General features: G+C 38.8%; 1 protein-coding gene across 1 annotated transcript in view; it reads right to left on the minus strand.

The window, feature by feature from the left end:
* DDX6 (DEAD (Asp-Glu-Ala-Asp) box helicase 6) overlaps positions 1-17,715 on the minus strand; it is a 54,932-nt gene that overhangs the window by 13,570 nt on the left and 23,647 nt on the right. Inside the window, exons 5-7 of the mRNA XM_006890838.1 lie at positions 6,264-6,393; positions 3,903-4,049; positions 696-790 (exon numbers count right to left, since the gene is read on the minus strand). Of these exons, the coding sequence (XP_006890900.1) occupies positions 696-790; positions 3,903-4,049; positions 6,264-6,393 (372 nt within the window). The remainder of the gene's footprint in view (positions 1-695; positions 791-3,902; positions 4,050-6,263; positions 6,394-17,715) is intronic.

Below are 17,715 nucleotides of genomic sequence, written 5' to 3' on the forward strand. Positions count from 1 at the left end.
CTAGAGAGACACCATTGCTCTTCAGTACTTTGGAGAGGTCCCTAACAGCAGACTTTCCCATGGCAATGCGTCTTTTCATTTCCTGGCTATGGTGCCAAGAGTGTTGACTATGGAGCCAAGCAAACTAAGCTGTGAACAATCTCAATCTCTTCACCATCCATCCTGATGCTGCCAATTGGTTAATACACACTGTAAAAGTTAAGTGGAAAAAGCACTTAAAAGTGTGGGCACACAGTAATTTGTCAGTATTGGTTTTTCTTATACAAAGATAAAATATATGATTTGAGACTATGGCCCTTAATTACCCTTTTAGCCTAACACCAAACACACCCCTGATACAACCTTCAAGCCCATAAGGTGATTAACAATACCAGGGAGATACAAATTCTTAAAACAGTCGATCTTGTAAGATTAAAATAGTAACATTTGCTAGGGATAAAGTTCAGAAGCTAGAAGCGAAGAAAAGAAGAATGAATGGAAACAAGAAGCACAGAAGGGAAGCAGGAGATGAGAAGTGCTGTTATAATGTTAAGATTATAAATAATGAAGAAAATATATGTATGAGTGGTTGAATGGAGTATCAATCTGCTCTGTAAATGTCTACTCAAATCAACGAAAAGTTAAAAATGTTATCAATCAGTACCTAATGAAAAAGAACAGTACAGAACAGTATCTTTCAAATGAAGAGGCATTACCTCATCCAATACTATCATCTGGACATGATCAACCTTTGCTACTCCTTTCTTGATAAGATCCAGGATCCTCCCAGGGGTAGCTATTACCACATGCACTACACACAAAAAAAGAAAACAGACATTCTTGTTAATTTAACCTGGGCAAAAAAAACACAATAAAGGATTAGCATATGTATTTTTTTGTTTTTAAAATTTACAGGTTTTGCATATAATCATTTATAGATACCTTGTTTTGTGCATGTATTTTGTGTTTTTATATAATCATTCATATATCTTTTTTACAAGAAACTTTGCTACAAAGACAGAAATAACAAAAAAGCATAATGCTGGGGAGCTCTGGTGGCCTAGTGGCAAGGAGCTGCAACTACAATCCCAGAGGCACACGGTTCGAATCCACCAGATGCTCTGCCGGGAAAAGGAGGGACAATCTCCTCCTGTACCAGTCAGATCTGATTTGACGGTACAGTCTCTCACACACACACACCCCCCCCAATGCTGTATTTTAAAAGATGGATTTTATATTTCAATAAAACTGGCAAGAGAATACTCATTTCTCTCACCTCCACAGAAGTGAAAGAAAACTATCTGCTTAAAAATGGAGGCGTATTTTCTTGTTTTAGGGCAGTCCACAATAAAGAGAAGGCACACCAAGTCTAAATAGCAGTATTTTATAGCTTCAGAAGATTTTAAAAAGATTAAATGAAAATAATTGCAAAGAACTGTGTAATATCAAGAATACATCAACAAATAATTATATAGTTATGTAATTTTATAAATTAACTCCTTCTTGGTATTTCATTATCCTCTTTATGCAACATAATTCCTTGTTAGTCTCACAATCATTAAAAGGTACCATGATTAGTTTTTAATGGTTATAAAATTCCATTTAGATGATCATGCTGCTCAATGCCACTCCGTCAGACTCTTAACTGACCCTTTTTCAGAGGCTGTAAATCGCACACACGGAGAAATGTCCATTTTACTCCCTTGGAACGGCTGGTGAATTCAAATTGCCTGAATCTGTATTGGCAAGTGCTATTCCCTACCACTAGGCCACCAAAATATAGTGTAAATGTGTATTAGTTGATCTGACATTTGGGTTTTGAACACCATAAACCACACAAGAAACCCTGATGGGAGTCCTTACGGAGTTGTACTGCCAGCCCAGAGGCTACTTCTCTCTAGAGGCTCAAATTTAATGGACAAAAACAGCAATTTTGAATTTTGCTATTTATAGTCTCAGAAACTCAAAGAAGGTCAAGTTATGAGTTGATTCCAACTTGACAGCAATGAGGGTATAAATCACACTGTGATAAACAATCTTGATTGTACAGTCCTGCACCTGCTCAATTATTCCTTCAAACTATATACTTGAAAATACACTTGTAATTTTTAAATATAGAGGTAAACTGCTTATATTAGAGAATATGTAAATTTATACTCCCATTTGACAAGATCATTTCCTTATAAATAAATACACATTCCTTACTAATTCTTTACAGCCGTGCCATGCAGGTATGTTGTTGTCACTGAGTCAGAACAGACTCATTAAAACTTTGTACCTTTGCACTGGTAGCACACTTCCTTACCACTAAACCACCAATGTTCTTTAAGTAGATAGTTAATACCAATTCATTGTTTTTATTTATTTACATTCATTATTATAAGACTGATGATGCTCTCGTTTTACCACCAATCTGTCTCCCCTCCTTACATGTTGTTGGGTGCTGCTGAGTCATGCACGATTCATAGCAACCCAATGAAAACAGACCTTAACTCTGTCCTATCCTGTGCCATCATCACTGCTGACTTACTCCGGCTCATTGCTGCAGTCACTACATCAATCTATCTTGTTAAAGAGTCTTCTTCTCTTCTGCCTACCCTCCACCTTTCTAAACATAAAATCCCTCTCCAAGGGGATAGCCTCTCCTAACAACACGCCCAAAGTATGTGAGATGAAGCTTTGTCATTTTTGCCTCCAAGGGGCACTCTGGCTGTACTTTTTCTAAGACATATCTTTTCATATCATGTGTTTGCTCTTTTGTCCATGAGGAATGCATCACTTTTCTCAACAACCACAACTCAAAGGCATCAGTAATTCTTCTGTCATCCTATTCACTGTCCCGATCTCAGATGCACAGCAAGTGATAGAAAAGATCATGGCCTCAATCAGGTGCAACTTAAGTTTTGAAACTGTTATCTTTGTTCCCCAGTAATTCGTCAAGGTCCCTGATAGGAGATTTGTCCAAAGCAATACATCTCCTGACTGCTGTTCCCAAGTGTGTTGACTATGAATCCAAGTAAGATGAAGTCGTTGACAGTTTCAATTTTTTCTCCATCTGTCATGATGTTTCTTATTGGTCCAATGGTGAGAATTTGTCTGTGGGGTTTGTTTTTTTTAAAATTTTGTTTCCTTGATGTTCAAATGTAATTCACTGAGGGCTTTAGTTCCTGATCTGCATAATGGAGGTTGTCGAGGCATCTTCCTCTAATCCTGATATTATTCCTCAAGTCCAGCTTCTCAAAATTATTTGCTCAGCATATAGATTAGGTATGGAGAGAGTATACAACCCTGACACACACCAGCTATGCAGTTTAAGTTTATCCTCTTTAGGGAGAAAACAGTTTAATAGCAATATATGATAGGGTATTATCGTTATGACAAGAGTCCAGAATGAAGGTTGCATTGTGGAGCGTACTTGGACAGGGATGGGGTGGGAGGATGGGGTGCAGTGGCGGCATTGTATATCAATGAAGGAATTTTTTTTTACTTTTCAAAGAGAAGAGTGAACTGTGGGAGGGGTGTGGCAGGGAGAAAAAGGCAACAATGAATGAGTGGAAATCCAAAATCTCTGTAAATGTTCATTAAAATTAATTTTAAAAAAGTTTATCCTCTTTAAGGGAGCTCTGGTGGCCTAGTGGCAAGAAACTGCAGTTGCAATCCCAGAGGTATGTGCTTCGAATCCACCAGATTCTCTGCTGGAGAAAGAGAGGCAATCTCCTATACCAGTCAGATCTAATTTGACAGTACACACAAAAAATAATAAAGTTTTTAAAAAAAAGTTTACCCTCTTTGAAAAAAAACCCACAAAAAAAGTCCCAAACTCCCAAAAGTTTAATATTTTTTTTCTTTAATGGTAAAACCATTTCTTATTTAATTAAAATATTTTTTTTCCTAAATCATCAAAAGAAGCAATAATCTCCTACCTGTGTCATCAAGCCTCATTATGTCGTCCCGCAAATTGGTTCCTCCGGTGGTTGCCATGACTTTGGCTCCTCCCATGTGTTTGCTGACCTGGATGCAAATCTGACTGACCTGTAGAGCAAGTTCTCTAGTGGGAACAATCACCATTGCTGGAAAATATCAAGGAACAGAACAATATAGGGAGGATGGGGGGAGAAGAGAGAAAGGCATAACATGTTAAGATCTGGGTGCTGGGAAGTATTAAAAGCTGAATAATATACCTGATAGATTAAAAAAAAAAATCAAGATGACAAATCTCTAGAATAAAAATTAGAAACTAAGATTCTAGATTTAAACTTTTCCTTAACAATGATGCTTTATTAAAAGACTATATTCTTTAGTTACAAATATTTTTTTTTATTAGAAGACTGATTCACCCTACTCATTGCTAAAGCTTCATGTATATAGAAATACAAAACTCATGAAACAAAATCCATTGAATGGATTCTGTGTAGGGATCCTCCCACAGAACACAGTTGGACTGTTTATAGGGTTTCTATAAAGGCTGTAAATATTTCTAGAAAAAGGCCCTATATTTTTTTGTGTGGGTTTTTTAAAAAAAATTTAAGTTTCTTAAAAATTAATTTTTTGTGTGTACCGTCAAATTGGATCTGACAGGTACAGGAGGAGGTTGTCCCTCCTTCTCCAGCAGAGCATCTGGTGGATTCGAACCGCTCCCCTCTGGGATTGCTGTGCAGCTTGTTGCCACTAGGCCACCAGAGCTCACCCAAATCTTTTTTTTTTTAAAGTCAGCAACAAAAACTTCAAAGTTTGTCAACCTGTATCATGAGACCAGAGCTCAGCTACCTTTACTGACATTCTGAGCAAGGATGCTAGAGAGCCCTAACCAAAAGGGGGCAAATACAGAATTAAAAATTTAAGCCAAACTTTCTGGAGCTCTCTAGCTATTTCCTAATATTCTGAAATAATCTTCAAATAAAAAGTATCTACTAAAATTTTCTTTTATGTATTAGTTTAAATAGTAAAGGTCTGTCTCCTTTAAGCTTTGTTACACAGTAAAAACTCAGAAAAGGAGGGTAAGAATGGTTGCCTAACTAAAAAAATGTAATTACATGTACACTTCAGTAACACTATTTACCATCTAAAGCAGAATTAGACTCAAAAGGGACAAATGTGAAACACAACTTAAGTCTCAGGGAACTCAGAATTTCCAGAGCAAATGGGGTTGGAAGAGACCTGAAAATATTGCTTATGGGAATCTTTAAACCTTATTAAGTGGAACTACACTGGAAATTGTCTTTGAACCAAATAACAGAGTATTTTAATTAGCAAAGAATGACTTGAGCAGTGTGCTCTTCAAATAATTATTTTCTGAAAAGTTAGATGATTCTTAGGATAGCGTGAGTTTTAGTGGCACTGAAATAGTTTGGAAAAATATATAGAGAACAGTGCCACAATTTTATTGTAATCAATGCCACAGAACTGTATAGGTAAAAAGTGCTGAATTAGCTGGTATTTTCACCAATTTTAAAATTTAAATAATCTGCATATTAATGTTCATTAATATGAAGATCTTAAACAAACAAAAAATCACATGACAACTTTTATCTCTGCATGAGCAGTTCATTTTTCCAGTAATTTTCTCAAGAGAATAAAAAGTTCTTTCTCATGATTCTTACATAGTTTTCACTAAGTTATCAAAATATTTTACATCTTGAATAAAATCCTATGAGCCACTAGTAATATTGGAAGTGCTCTGAAGCAGCAGAGGAAAGTTATGATATTAAAAGAAAAAGTTTAACTGTCTAATAATGACTGAAGTTGCTTATCATATCAAGATAAAAATAATATAAGAACCATTTTAACAAAAACAAAAGGAAACCTGCCAAGCTGTTGTTGCAGCTAAACAGCAGGCAATCTAACCCCTCAAACAACAATTAAACCCTTACACTTTTTTTGTAAAATACCTTTTCATCTTGGACTGAAAATGTAACTTTTATGTGAGGGATATATATATGACATATAAAACATGAATCAACTGATTATGCTATTGGCAAGGCTCCACCTGAGTGGGTTGGCAGTGGTTAAATTTCAGGTGAGTCAAGTTATATGTAGTTTTTCAAGTGCACTGGTGGTCAGAACCCCTCTAACTGTTTAGGAAAAAATTTTGAAAAACTCTGAGGAAAAAATGAGGGGGAAGTTCATTTTTGTAACTGGATCAAAAGCTTTGTAAGAAAAGATCACTATTAATACCAATTATGTAAAACCTTATCAAAAAAAGATTGACAGCATCTTATATTTAACTCCAAACATTAAATTGCCATTTTTAGTTTTAAACAAATAAAAGTTTTTCTTCAACTAACCTTGTATATTGTCCTTCTTCAGGTCTAGCCTTTCAAGTAAGGGAATGAGGTAGGCACCACTCTTGCCTGTTCCATTTTTTGCTCTAGCTAAGATATCTCTACCAGATAAAGCAATGGGAATGCTCTCCTCCTAAAGAGACAAGATAACAAAGAATGCCTCGTGAATAAACCCTGTATATAAATTATAAACTCTTCTCTGAAATATACAGAAAGATAGCTCTCTAGTGGTCTACATTTACATTTTACATGAAAATCAGTTAAGATAGCAAACCCCGTTACCATCATCATTATCAATAAATGTTTACCACACTGTTCACAGAGCACTAATTTTAAACTGTATTCTGATGCTGCTGTATCCCTTAAGTGTTTATGTGTAAGGAAACTGAGCATCAACAAAGAGAGGCTTCAACAAAGAGAAGAATTGGGGCTGACTCGTACAAAGAACTTGAATATACGGGTAAGAAAAAGCAAAGGATGTTTCACAATGAAAAATTAAGAGGAAATGGCAAAAGAGCAAAACCAAGTAACAACAAAAGTTTTCTTTATATATCTTGAAACTTAAGCTAATTCAACTGTAGTGAAATATTATCGCTTAGGTAACTTTACTTATTACGATTTTAATGAAAAGGTGGATTTTCACTCATTCATTGTTGCATATTTTCTCCCCTCCCTCAATTCATCTTAAAAAAAAAAAGGCAACTTCTTGCACAAAACTGGGAACAGGTGGGAAAGTTTGAATAATAGTCAAACTTATTTATCTTACATAATATCTCTCATAGCTACCTTCTTTGCCTGAAATTGTGTTCTGTTGTATGCTAGTATAAAAATGACACGGCATAGCCATTTAAGGAGCACCTGGGTGCCTAGTGCCAAGAAGCAGTACTGCAATTTCAAAGGCACATAGTTTGAGGCCACCAGCTGTTCCGTGGGAGAAGGATGGGCAATTTTCTTCTGCGCAATTAGCTGCCTCTGAGAACCTGCTGGAGGGTAAGCTATAGGCTGGTTCGGACTTGACGATACACAACCACAACAGTGTTTGATCGCCTACACTGCCAACCCAAGGCATATGGTTTGAATCCATCATATACCCTGCAGGGAAAAAAAGAGGAGTGATCTCTTATCTTGTGATTTAGCACCTTTGAAAATTCACAAAAGGATCACCAGTGGGTGCTGTAGTCACTATTAAGAAAAGCTTAAGGCTGATTATTATGAAATTGAAGTCACATAATACTTTCTCTAATATCTATTACTTTTAACATTAGCCATTACTTCTATGGCATTCTCTATTTTTCTAATTCCTTACAGTGGCTACACAGAATTCACAAATTACTTTGTTAGGGAGTTTACTGGAGAATTCAGGGCCACAAATGATCCTAGGATTTAATTCAATCAGGATAGTTTCTGTTCAACTGTACTGCAGGCCAGCTTTTCTGGTCCTCTGCTAGGCCTCCACCCTAAATCCAGGTATTATAAAGCTCTTTAGTTATGTCAGTAAGGGAGGGGGAGCAAAAGACAGGCAGAGCATTCTGCCAGGATACCACCTTCTTGAAAACCCTCAGTTCTTTTGCTTCCTGAGTTTATAAGCCTAGTTCTACCAATAAGTGCTAAGAGGAACCTGACCCAACTCTACCTGGAAACTATTTCACAGTCTTCCTGGTTTTACTGCCATCAATTTTCTGCTACTACTTCTAGCTATCTCGTGCCTTGTCCATTGTTGTCTCTCTCTTGCATTTAGGAAGGTCTCAGAACAAGGATCCAAGGTCCAATGAAGTGATTAACTACGGTGTCATCTTGCTAAGAAGTTCTGGTGGCATAGTCTGTAGGGAGCTAATCTACTAACACAAAGATGGTACCTCTCTGTTTTCAAATCTACCAGTGACTCCATAGGCGAGATGAGCAATCTGTTCCTATGCAACTTACAGTCTCTGAAAACTTGCCAGAAGTTCAAGTCATGAGTCAGTTCTGACTCAACAGCAATGACCTGTTTTTAAAATTTTCTTCTTCTTCTTCGAGGTAATGAAGGGGTATGTGTGTGTGTGTGTGTGTGTGTCTCTTTCACATACACACCCCTCCCCAAGCCCACTCCTGGTCTTGTCTGGATGGTTTCATTTAAACCTAGCAATAGAAAAAAACTGAACAAGCTCCTTGTTAGGTTCCACACAGCCTTTTACACCCCTAAACAGAACACGGTGTCATGTATATCATCATCAAGTTATCCAATCCCCTTGGAAAGCCACAAGCACTTCATATATGCATACTCCTATGTAGTCATTTGGTGGGAATTACAAGACCATGGTGAGAAATAACATTTCCTGCACTGCCACCATCTCCTGACTTTTCTAGTCACAATTTGTTTTCATATTTGGAGGATAACTATGTATTTATATTTATTTATTAATCTTATCGATACTAAAAGTCATTAACAATTGGTTCTCAGGTGAAGTTACTCAGGCACCAACCATTCATACTGGCTTCAGCATATTCATCTGACCTGGTCAAGCCTCTAAATATTGCCTTTACCTTTTTTTGGTCTCTGATAAAATTTAATGGAGAAGCTTATTCTCTTGCTCTGAGCCTCATGAAGTATCAACACAGTAAAACTTTTTAGAGATTTCATTTCAACCAATATACTCCAGTTTAGCCATGCTCTTAGTCCACTCTTTCATAGTTATTGCTTGATAATAAAAATTTTTATAATCATAATTAACCTCTGACTACTCATGAATCACATAATTGCTTATGTCAGGTGTATCCCAGGGAAAGCAGAATACAAGAATATTTATTGGTGCCTTTCTACAAAGATAGCACTGGAAACAAAGAAGGAAGCCCCTGTACCTCCCCAAACTGGAGCCAAAGTAAAGGCACTAAAGGCCAAAAAGGGCAGTCCTGAACAGCATCCACAGCTACCAAAAAAAAAAATCCACACGTCACTTACCTTCCCCAGCAGCCTAAGATGCAGAGACTCAGAAGGCAGTCTAAATACCCCCAGAAGAGCGCTCCCAGGGGAAATGAGCTTGGCCACTATGCCATCATCAAATCTCCCCTGAGCACTGAGTCAGCCATGAAGATAGACAGATAACACACTTGTGCTCACTGTGGATATCAAGGCCAACACTTTGATTAGGCCTGATGGAGAGAAGGTGGCCTTGATCCTAACTATGATGCTTTGGATGTTGCCAACAAAATTGGGATCACTTATAACTGAGTGATAAGCTGGTTAATTCTAATACAAATTTTTCTGACCATTAAAAAAAAATTATCTGTTTTATTGACTATATAAAGGCACTTGACTGTAGAGATCATAACAACTATGGCTCACACTTTGGAACCCCAGACACTTAATTATGCTAATAAGAAACCTACACCTAGACCAAAAAACAATTGTTTGAACAGAGCAAGGGACACACAGTCCACGGCTGGTTTAAAATCAGGAAAGGTGTGCCTCAGGGCTGTATCCTTTCTTCATACCAATTCATTTGAGAAGCTGGGCTCTATGATGAATGTGAGAACAGGATTGGAGGAAGGTTCATCAACAATTTGTATTATGCAGAGATCACAACCTTGCTTGCTAAAAGTGAGGATGACCTGAAATGCTTGCTCCAGATCAAGGACTACGGTTCAGTATGGATTATACCTCAACATTAAGAAAACAAAGGTCCTTACCAGTGATCCAACAGACAACAATGACAGATGGAGAAATGACTGAAGTTGTCAGTGATTTCATCTTCCTTAGATTCACAATCAATATCCTTGGTACCATCAGTCAGGACCTGATCAGGAGACGTACTGTACTGGGCAAGTCGGTTGTTTGGGACCTCTCCAAATTACTGAAGAGCAATAGTGTCAGTTTGAAGACTAAGGTGCGTGTGATCTAGGCCATGGTCTTTGGTTAATAGCCCAGTTAAAAACAACTAAACAACCCCCCAAACCCACTGCAACGGTTTCACAGTTACTATCTATTGGGTTTTTCAAGGTATTATATCTTTAAGGGATATGTCTTGTCTTTCTCCTGAGGAACAGTGGAGGATTCACACTGACAACCTTCCAGGTATGCTGAATATACATACAATCAGAGCTTCTCATACAGAGTTGGGAAAACAAACCAACAGACACTTTCCCCCCCCCAAATAAAATAAAATACTGATTGAAGGCAGAGCTATACATACTGTTATCTACAACATTAAATATTCATTTCCATCATGTATGCTGGTCTGATTTTTGTGAGATTCTCCCCATTTTAAATTTTATACTGTTTACTTACAAAATTCATATACACTGTTGTTTACACTGGATCTTTCCCCTTTCCTTTACCCACTCCTCCCTCCACTCATCAAATTGTGTGACTTTATGATTAAGTCTCCCCTTCCCTCCCTGTGATCCTCATACTTGTTCTACAATAACGGTCTTATACAGTATTTGTCTTTATGAGACTGAGTTAGTTTACTGAGCATAATGTTCTCTAGTCCCTCCCATATGCTGGTCTGTTTTCTTAGTTAAGAAGGGAAACATTTCATATTCATGCTGTTAGATGCCACCAAACAAAGTGACCCTCTGAACCTTATGATCTGAATCCTTTCCTAACTGCCATGCTAGAGTTCTTCTGTTGTAGTTATAACCAATTCACTTCCTTGAGAGTCACTTTCCACTTTCCCAAGTATGAATGTTTTTGTCCAAGGCCTGGGCAAATGTCCTCCTTAACAATATGCTCAAAGGACATATGACAAAGTCTCACCACCGTTTCCCTAAGGATCATCCCTTCCTGGTTCTACTTCCTCCAAGACAGGTTGGTTTTTTGCAAGTCCCCATATACTCAATACTGCTCCCCAACACAATTCAAAGGCATAAATTAGTTTTCATTCTTTCTTATTTGAGACCTAATTTTTACATTCTTATGAATCAACTGGAAATATAGCTTGGGTTAGAAGTACCTTAGTCTTTAAACTGGCATCCTTATTCTTTAACACTCTTTAAAGAGATCCCTGACGTATCACAATTTCTTGACTGCTGTTTTCACGGGTGTTGAATCCAAAGAAAACTAAATCCACAGTTGTGAATCTAAAGAAAATACAATCCTTGACAAGTTCAATCTTTTCTCCAACAGGACATCCAGTTGTGAGGATTTTTGTTTACTTGATGTTGATGTGTAATCTGTACCAAAAGTTGTAATCTTTGCTCATCTTCAGCGTTTCAAGTTTTCTTCACTTTCCATAAGCAAAGTTATGTCAGATGCATAACGTTGGTTGCTGAATGATGTTATATTTTTCATACAGTCTGTTGTTAGGTGTCACCAAGTTGACTCATAGTGACCCTATGAACAACCGATCTGAACCCCATCCTATCCTATGCTGTCTTCACACTTCCTGACACACTAGAGCCCACTGCAGCAGTCACTGTGTCAATCCACCTGCTTTAGGGTCTTTTTCTCTTTTGTGGACCCTCCACTGTTCCCAGCATCCTGTCTCTCTCCGAGGAGTAGCCTCTCCTAGCAACATGCCCAAAGTACGTGAGGCGAAGTCTCATCATTCTTGCCTCCAAACAGCACTCCAGCTGCACCCTCTCCAAGACCTGTTTGTTCTCTTGGCCATCCATGGGATGTTCAGTACTCTTCTCTAACACCACAGCTCAAAGGCATAATTATTCTTCTGTCATCCCTATTCACTGTCCAGCTCTCAGATGCAAAGCAAGTGAGAGATACAAAGATCTACCTATTTATCTGTCTCATATAGTGTAGCTTCTCAAATTACGTGGATTATGGTTTTGTATTCTTTTACCATGTTGTTGTTGTTATGTGCTGTCGAGTCGTTTCCAACTTATAGCGACCCTATGCACAACAGCCCTAAACCCGGCTCTATCCTGCGCCAACCGCACCGCCTCTGACACACCCATCCCGATTACCCCAGTCACCAAATCAATCCATCTCATAGAGGGTCTTCCCCTCCTGCGCCGTCCCTCCACCCTCCCAAGCATGGTGTCCCTCTCCAAGGACCCGTCCCTCCTGGCAACATGTCCAAAGTATGTCAGACGAAGCCCCAGAATCTTTGCCTCCAAGGAGTAGCTTGGTTTAATCCTCTCCAAGATGAATCTGTTTGTTTTCCTGGCAGTCCAGGGTACATTCAGTACCCTTCTCCAGCACCACAGCTCAAAAGCATCCACTCTCCTTCTGTCCTCCCTAGTCATTGTCCAACTCTCTGATGCATAACAAGCGATTGCAAATACCATGGCCTGTATCAGGTGCACCTTAGTCTCCAGAGAGACACTGTTGCTCCTGAGTACGTTTGAGAGGTCCCTAACAGCAGACTTTTCCATCGCGATACGCTTTTTGATTTCCTGACTGCTGGTACCAAGAGTGTTGACTGTGGAGCCGAGCAAACTGAAGCTGTGAACACTCTCAATCTCTTCGTCATCCATCCTGACGCTGCTAATTGGTCCAGTGGCGAGAATCTTTGTCTTCTTGATATTGAGCCTTAGTCCATACTGAAGGCTGCAGTCCTTGACCCTTCGCAGCAAGTGCATGAGGTCCTCCTCAGTTTCAGCAAGCAGGGTTGTGTCATCTGCATAACACAGATTGTTAATAGATCTTCCAACAATCCTGATGCCACAATTCTCCTCATAGAGCCCAGCCTCTCGGATAATCTGCTCTGCATACATGTTGAAAAGGTATGGAGACAGGATGCATCCCTGGCGTACACCCTTCCCAATTTTGAACCATGCAGTGTTACCCTGCTCTGTTCTGACTACTGCCTCTTGGTCCAAGTATAGGTTTCGTATTAGCACAATTAAATGTTCTGGGATTCCCATTCTTCTCAGAGTCAGCCACAGTTTCCAGTTTATTCAATTAAACACATAAAACTTTTAAAAACATACAGTTTCACCTTTCTGTTTCTATTCTTGGCTATGTTCTCATTCTCATGCGTATAGCCGTGGGCATCTATCTGGCTGGAAAGAATCAGAAGATTCAAGCCCCTTACTATTATCATCATCTTATTTAATCGGTGTAGCTTTTGCTCTAACCTACTCTAGAATCAAGTTTTTCTTTCCTCAGCTGCATTACAGTATATTTTAAGAGTTCAGATATTTTACTTGAACATATTACAAAAGGAATTTAAGTAAAAAAGACCAAATCCCATGTCATCATCAGACTCTTCAGATTCTTCTTTGCTTTCACTTTTTCTCCTCAGCTGAAGAAGCAGCATTGGAAGGGGTAGGTCTTTCAGCTGATGCAGCACCCACATTGCAGATGTGGCTCCCAATGTTGATATTTGCCAGGGCCTTTCCAAACAGGCCAGGCCAGAAAGGTTCAACATTGACACTGGCAACCTTAATGAAGGCATTGAGTGTATCCTCCATGATGATCACTTCATCGTCACGCAGGACAAGGGCCAAATAGATGCAGACGAGCTCAGAGACAGAGGCCATAGTGCTAGGCTGAAGACTGCTGGGCATAGTGCCAGTTGCCCGATAAAGAGAGGGCCTCACTTCAATGCAGCCTTGGCTTCCTCAGAAGAACAGAGCACCTTAGCAGCAACTGAGGAAAGGGCTACACTATAGTATCTTTCATGCTTTAATGATTATGCAAAGACATCTGACTGTACGAATCATAACAAGTTATGGCTGACAATGGGAAGAATGTGAATCCTGTAGCAGCTGACTGTGCTCCTGTGAAACCTAAACTAGGACCAACAGGTTGCTGTGCGAACAGAGGAAGTGAACATTACATGGTTTAAAAGTAAAAAGGGAGAATGTCAGTGTTATATTCTTTCTCCACAGCTATTCAATCTGTATGCTGAGCAAATTATTTGAGAAGCTGGACTCTATGAAGAATGTGGTATCAAGGTCAGAGAAGACTCACCAATAAGCCTGTGTTATGCAGATGACACAATCTTGCTTGCTGAAAGTGAGGACTTGAAGCACTTGTTGCAGAAGATCAAATAATACAGCCTTCAATATAGACTGATCTCAGTACCAAGAAAACAAAAATTTTTACCACTCGGCTGACAAACTACATTATGATAGAAGGAGAAAAGGCTGAAACTGTCAATAACTTCATCTTATTTGGATCCACAATCAACACCCTTGGAATCAGAAGTCAGGAAAATCAGGAAATGTATTGTACTGGAAAAGTCTGCAGTCAGGGACTTTTCTAAATGAAGGAGCAACAATGTCAGCTTGAGGACTAAGGTGTGTCTGATTCAGGCTTGAATTGGTCTTTCCAGTCACTTGTTATGCATCTAAGAGCTGGATGATGAATAAGGATGACAGAAGAATAATTAATTCCTTTGAGCTAGTGTTGGAGAAGAGTACAGAACATTCCACTGATGGCCAAAAGAACAAAGAACTATGTCTCGGAGAAAGTGGAGCCAGAGTACTCCTTGGAGACAAAGGGGATAAAGCTTCACCTTACATATTTCAGGCATCTTGCCAGGAGAGGCTATTCCTTGGAGAGGGACCTAATGTTTGGAAAGGCAGAGGGTCAGCAAAGAAGAGGAAGATCCTCAACCAGGTGGATTGCCAGTGACTGCTGCAATGGGCTCCAGTGTTTCAGAAGTGTGAGGATGGCACAAGGTTCAGATCTGTTGTTCACAGTGTGGTGATGGATTATACTTGACTCAATGGTCCCTAACAAGAAGTAACAAAATAATTAAGAAATGAAAGTTTCACTTCTCAAGTCTCTTTGTTTTTTCTTACAAAGTCCTATGTTTATGGTTGGAACCACTAAAATTAATCCCAATTATAAAAATAACAAGTATGTGATCTCCTGTAATGTCTCAAGACGGAGAGACCCTTACCATTAGTATCAGCCCAACGCTAATTCTTATTAAGTCAAGATCAGAGGTTGTCTCCTCAATCTTTTTTACCAATTCTGTTATCAACTGTTTCTTCCAAACTGTCTTGTCTGAGATGCTTGATAATTTACTGCAATGGCCACACAGAACACACAGTAATGGGTTCATTAGAAAAGTAACCATGTATGCACACCCATGTTTTATTGCTGCTTTGTTCACAACAGCAAAGAGTTGGCAGCCCAAGTGCCCATCAACAAACAAATGGATAGAAAAACTGTGGTATATTCACACAGTGAATATGGGGGTTGGAGGGAAACTAAGAAAAGGGGATAAATAATGTACACGGCACTGAAACAGACGAGGGAGATAACTGTATAAAAGGAACATATGACTAGATATTATTGGTATGACAAGAGTCCAGAATAAGAGTTGCCTAGTAAAGTGGTCTTGGGGAGGAGGGAGGAAGGGAGGAGAGAGAATGGACAGGACAGCGGGACACATACTATATAACAATGAAAGAACTCTTTTTTTTCCCCAAGAAAAAAGCATACTGGAGGGCAGAGAGGACAGGGAGGAAAATGTGTAACAATGAAAGAATGGAAATTTAAAAAAAAGAAAAATAACCATGTAACAATTCAGGATGAGGAAGAAATCAAGATACAGTTCTTCCATCAGACAGTCTCTTTTCTGCCCTGCCCAAAGGTAAAGTTCACTCATCCCCAATAAAGTCTCTGCCCTGCTTAAGTATTATAAAGTTACTTAGCTTTCCTAATAAATGGTCATGGGTACCTTCCTATCCAGGTGCTCAGCTCTTATTCCACAGATCAATATATCTACTGTAAATGCACTAGGAAGCCTACTGTGCTGTCTTGCACCAATCTCCTGGTTCTGCTGCTGCCAGTTCTCACCACCTTTTAAAAGACATTTTAAACTGTGATCTGTATGGACGTTTACAAAGCATTATTATGGGCTTCTCCCCAATCAATTATGCATATTTCGTTCCATAACATTACTATATATACGACTTATGTTCTATTCAAGCCACAATATCCTTTCCTTCACCCATTCCATTAAATGTTCACTGTCTACCCATGATTTTTCTACAGTTCCTCCCCAATGAAACATACTTGATTCTCTCCATGTGTAAATGCTCCCTCATTTTTAAAGCAGTGGTATTTGCCCTCTTGTGACTAATTTATTTCATGCAGTATAATGTTCCCTAGAGTCACCCATGCTTTGTAATGTTTCATTAATTCACCACTGTGTCCATGTACTATAGTTTCCTTATCCATTTGTTCGTTGAAGGACATGTGGGTGTCTACCTCTTTGCTATTGTTAATAATATAATAAACAGGAACATGTATTTGTGCTGCAGTTATTTATTTATTTTTTTTTAGGGTATTCGTAGTAGTACAATAGTTGTTATCAAAAGGTTGTTTTTTTTTAAAAAGTTTTTTTATTATTTTGTGTGTGTACCGTCAAATCAGATGACTTGTACAGGAGGAGATTGCCCCTCCTTCTCTGGCAGAGCATTTGGTGGATTTGAACTGTGTACCTCTGGGATTGTAGCGCAGCTTTATGCCACTAGGCCACCAGAGCTCCCCTCAAAAGATATTTTTTATAGTTACACCATTTTACATTCTCACTAGCAGGGGATGAGAGTTCCAATTTCACTGTACTCTCATCAACAACTGCTTGCTGTTGAACTCTACTATCGTTGGAGTGAGATAATCTCATTTTCAAATTGCATCTTTACAGTAGCTAATGATGGTGAGGATTTCTTCACGTTTGTGGCCTTTGGAATGTCTTTTTTAATGAAATCTCTTCATATTTTCTGTCCATTTTGTAATTGGGTTCTTTTTTTGTAAAGGTGGTAGAATTCTCTATTAATTTCAGATATGAGCCCCTTGTCAGGTAGGTATTACCAAATCTATTTTTTCCCCAGTCTCTTTTTTAAAAAACACTCCTTTTTTTATGTACATAAGGATTTAATTTTTAGAATGTCTGATTCATCCATTTTATCTTTTCTGGGTAAGGCATTTCTGGCTACGTCTGATAGTTGTTTACGAATTTGCTGTCTTGTGCTGTCTGGTCGCCCTTGTTATAGCCTTCTGTCTTCTGGATCTAGGGAGGTTCCCTGCAGCAGGGTATACAGGTCTAAAGGACCTGGCTCCCATCTCTTTTTGGTGACAATGAAGTTCCCCTTTCTCCTCACCTCTGGGATGTCTCATTTTAAGCCCAGCAGGATGGCAAAATTGACCAATCTCCTTGTTTATAGAGTTCCAAACACCATATTTCATGGTCCTAACCACATAGAGTATGACGCACTTTATTTTCAAGCTATTCAATCTTCTCAATGTGTCACAAACTTCTCTCAGTCCCATGCAGTCTTTGAGAATTCTAAGACCACATGAGAAAAACCATATGAAAGAGAATTACATGTCAGTCACCTTAATCCATGGTCATATAATTTTCATTATCTTAGCTTATTTTTTCACGCTTTGCAGAACAATTCTTACTAACCTGTTGTTGTTGTCATGTGCCATTGAGTCGCCTGCGGCTCATAGCGACCCTATATACAAGAGCCCTAAACGCCATTCTATTCTGTGCCAACCTCGCCATCTCAAACACACTCATTCCCACCCTCCACTCACAGAATCGATCCATCT

This window comes from Elephantulus edwardii, unplaced genomic scaffold (genome assembly GCF_000299155.1).
Source record: "Elephantulus edwardii isolate Elephantulus edwardi_28Jun2011 unplaced genomic scaffold, EleEdw1.0 scaffold00093, whole genome shotgun sequence".
Taxonomy (NCBI): domain Eukaryota; kingdom Metazoa; phylum Chordata; class Mammalia; order Macroscelidea; family Macroscelididae; genus Elephantulus; species Elephantulus edwardii.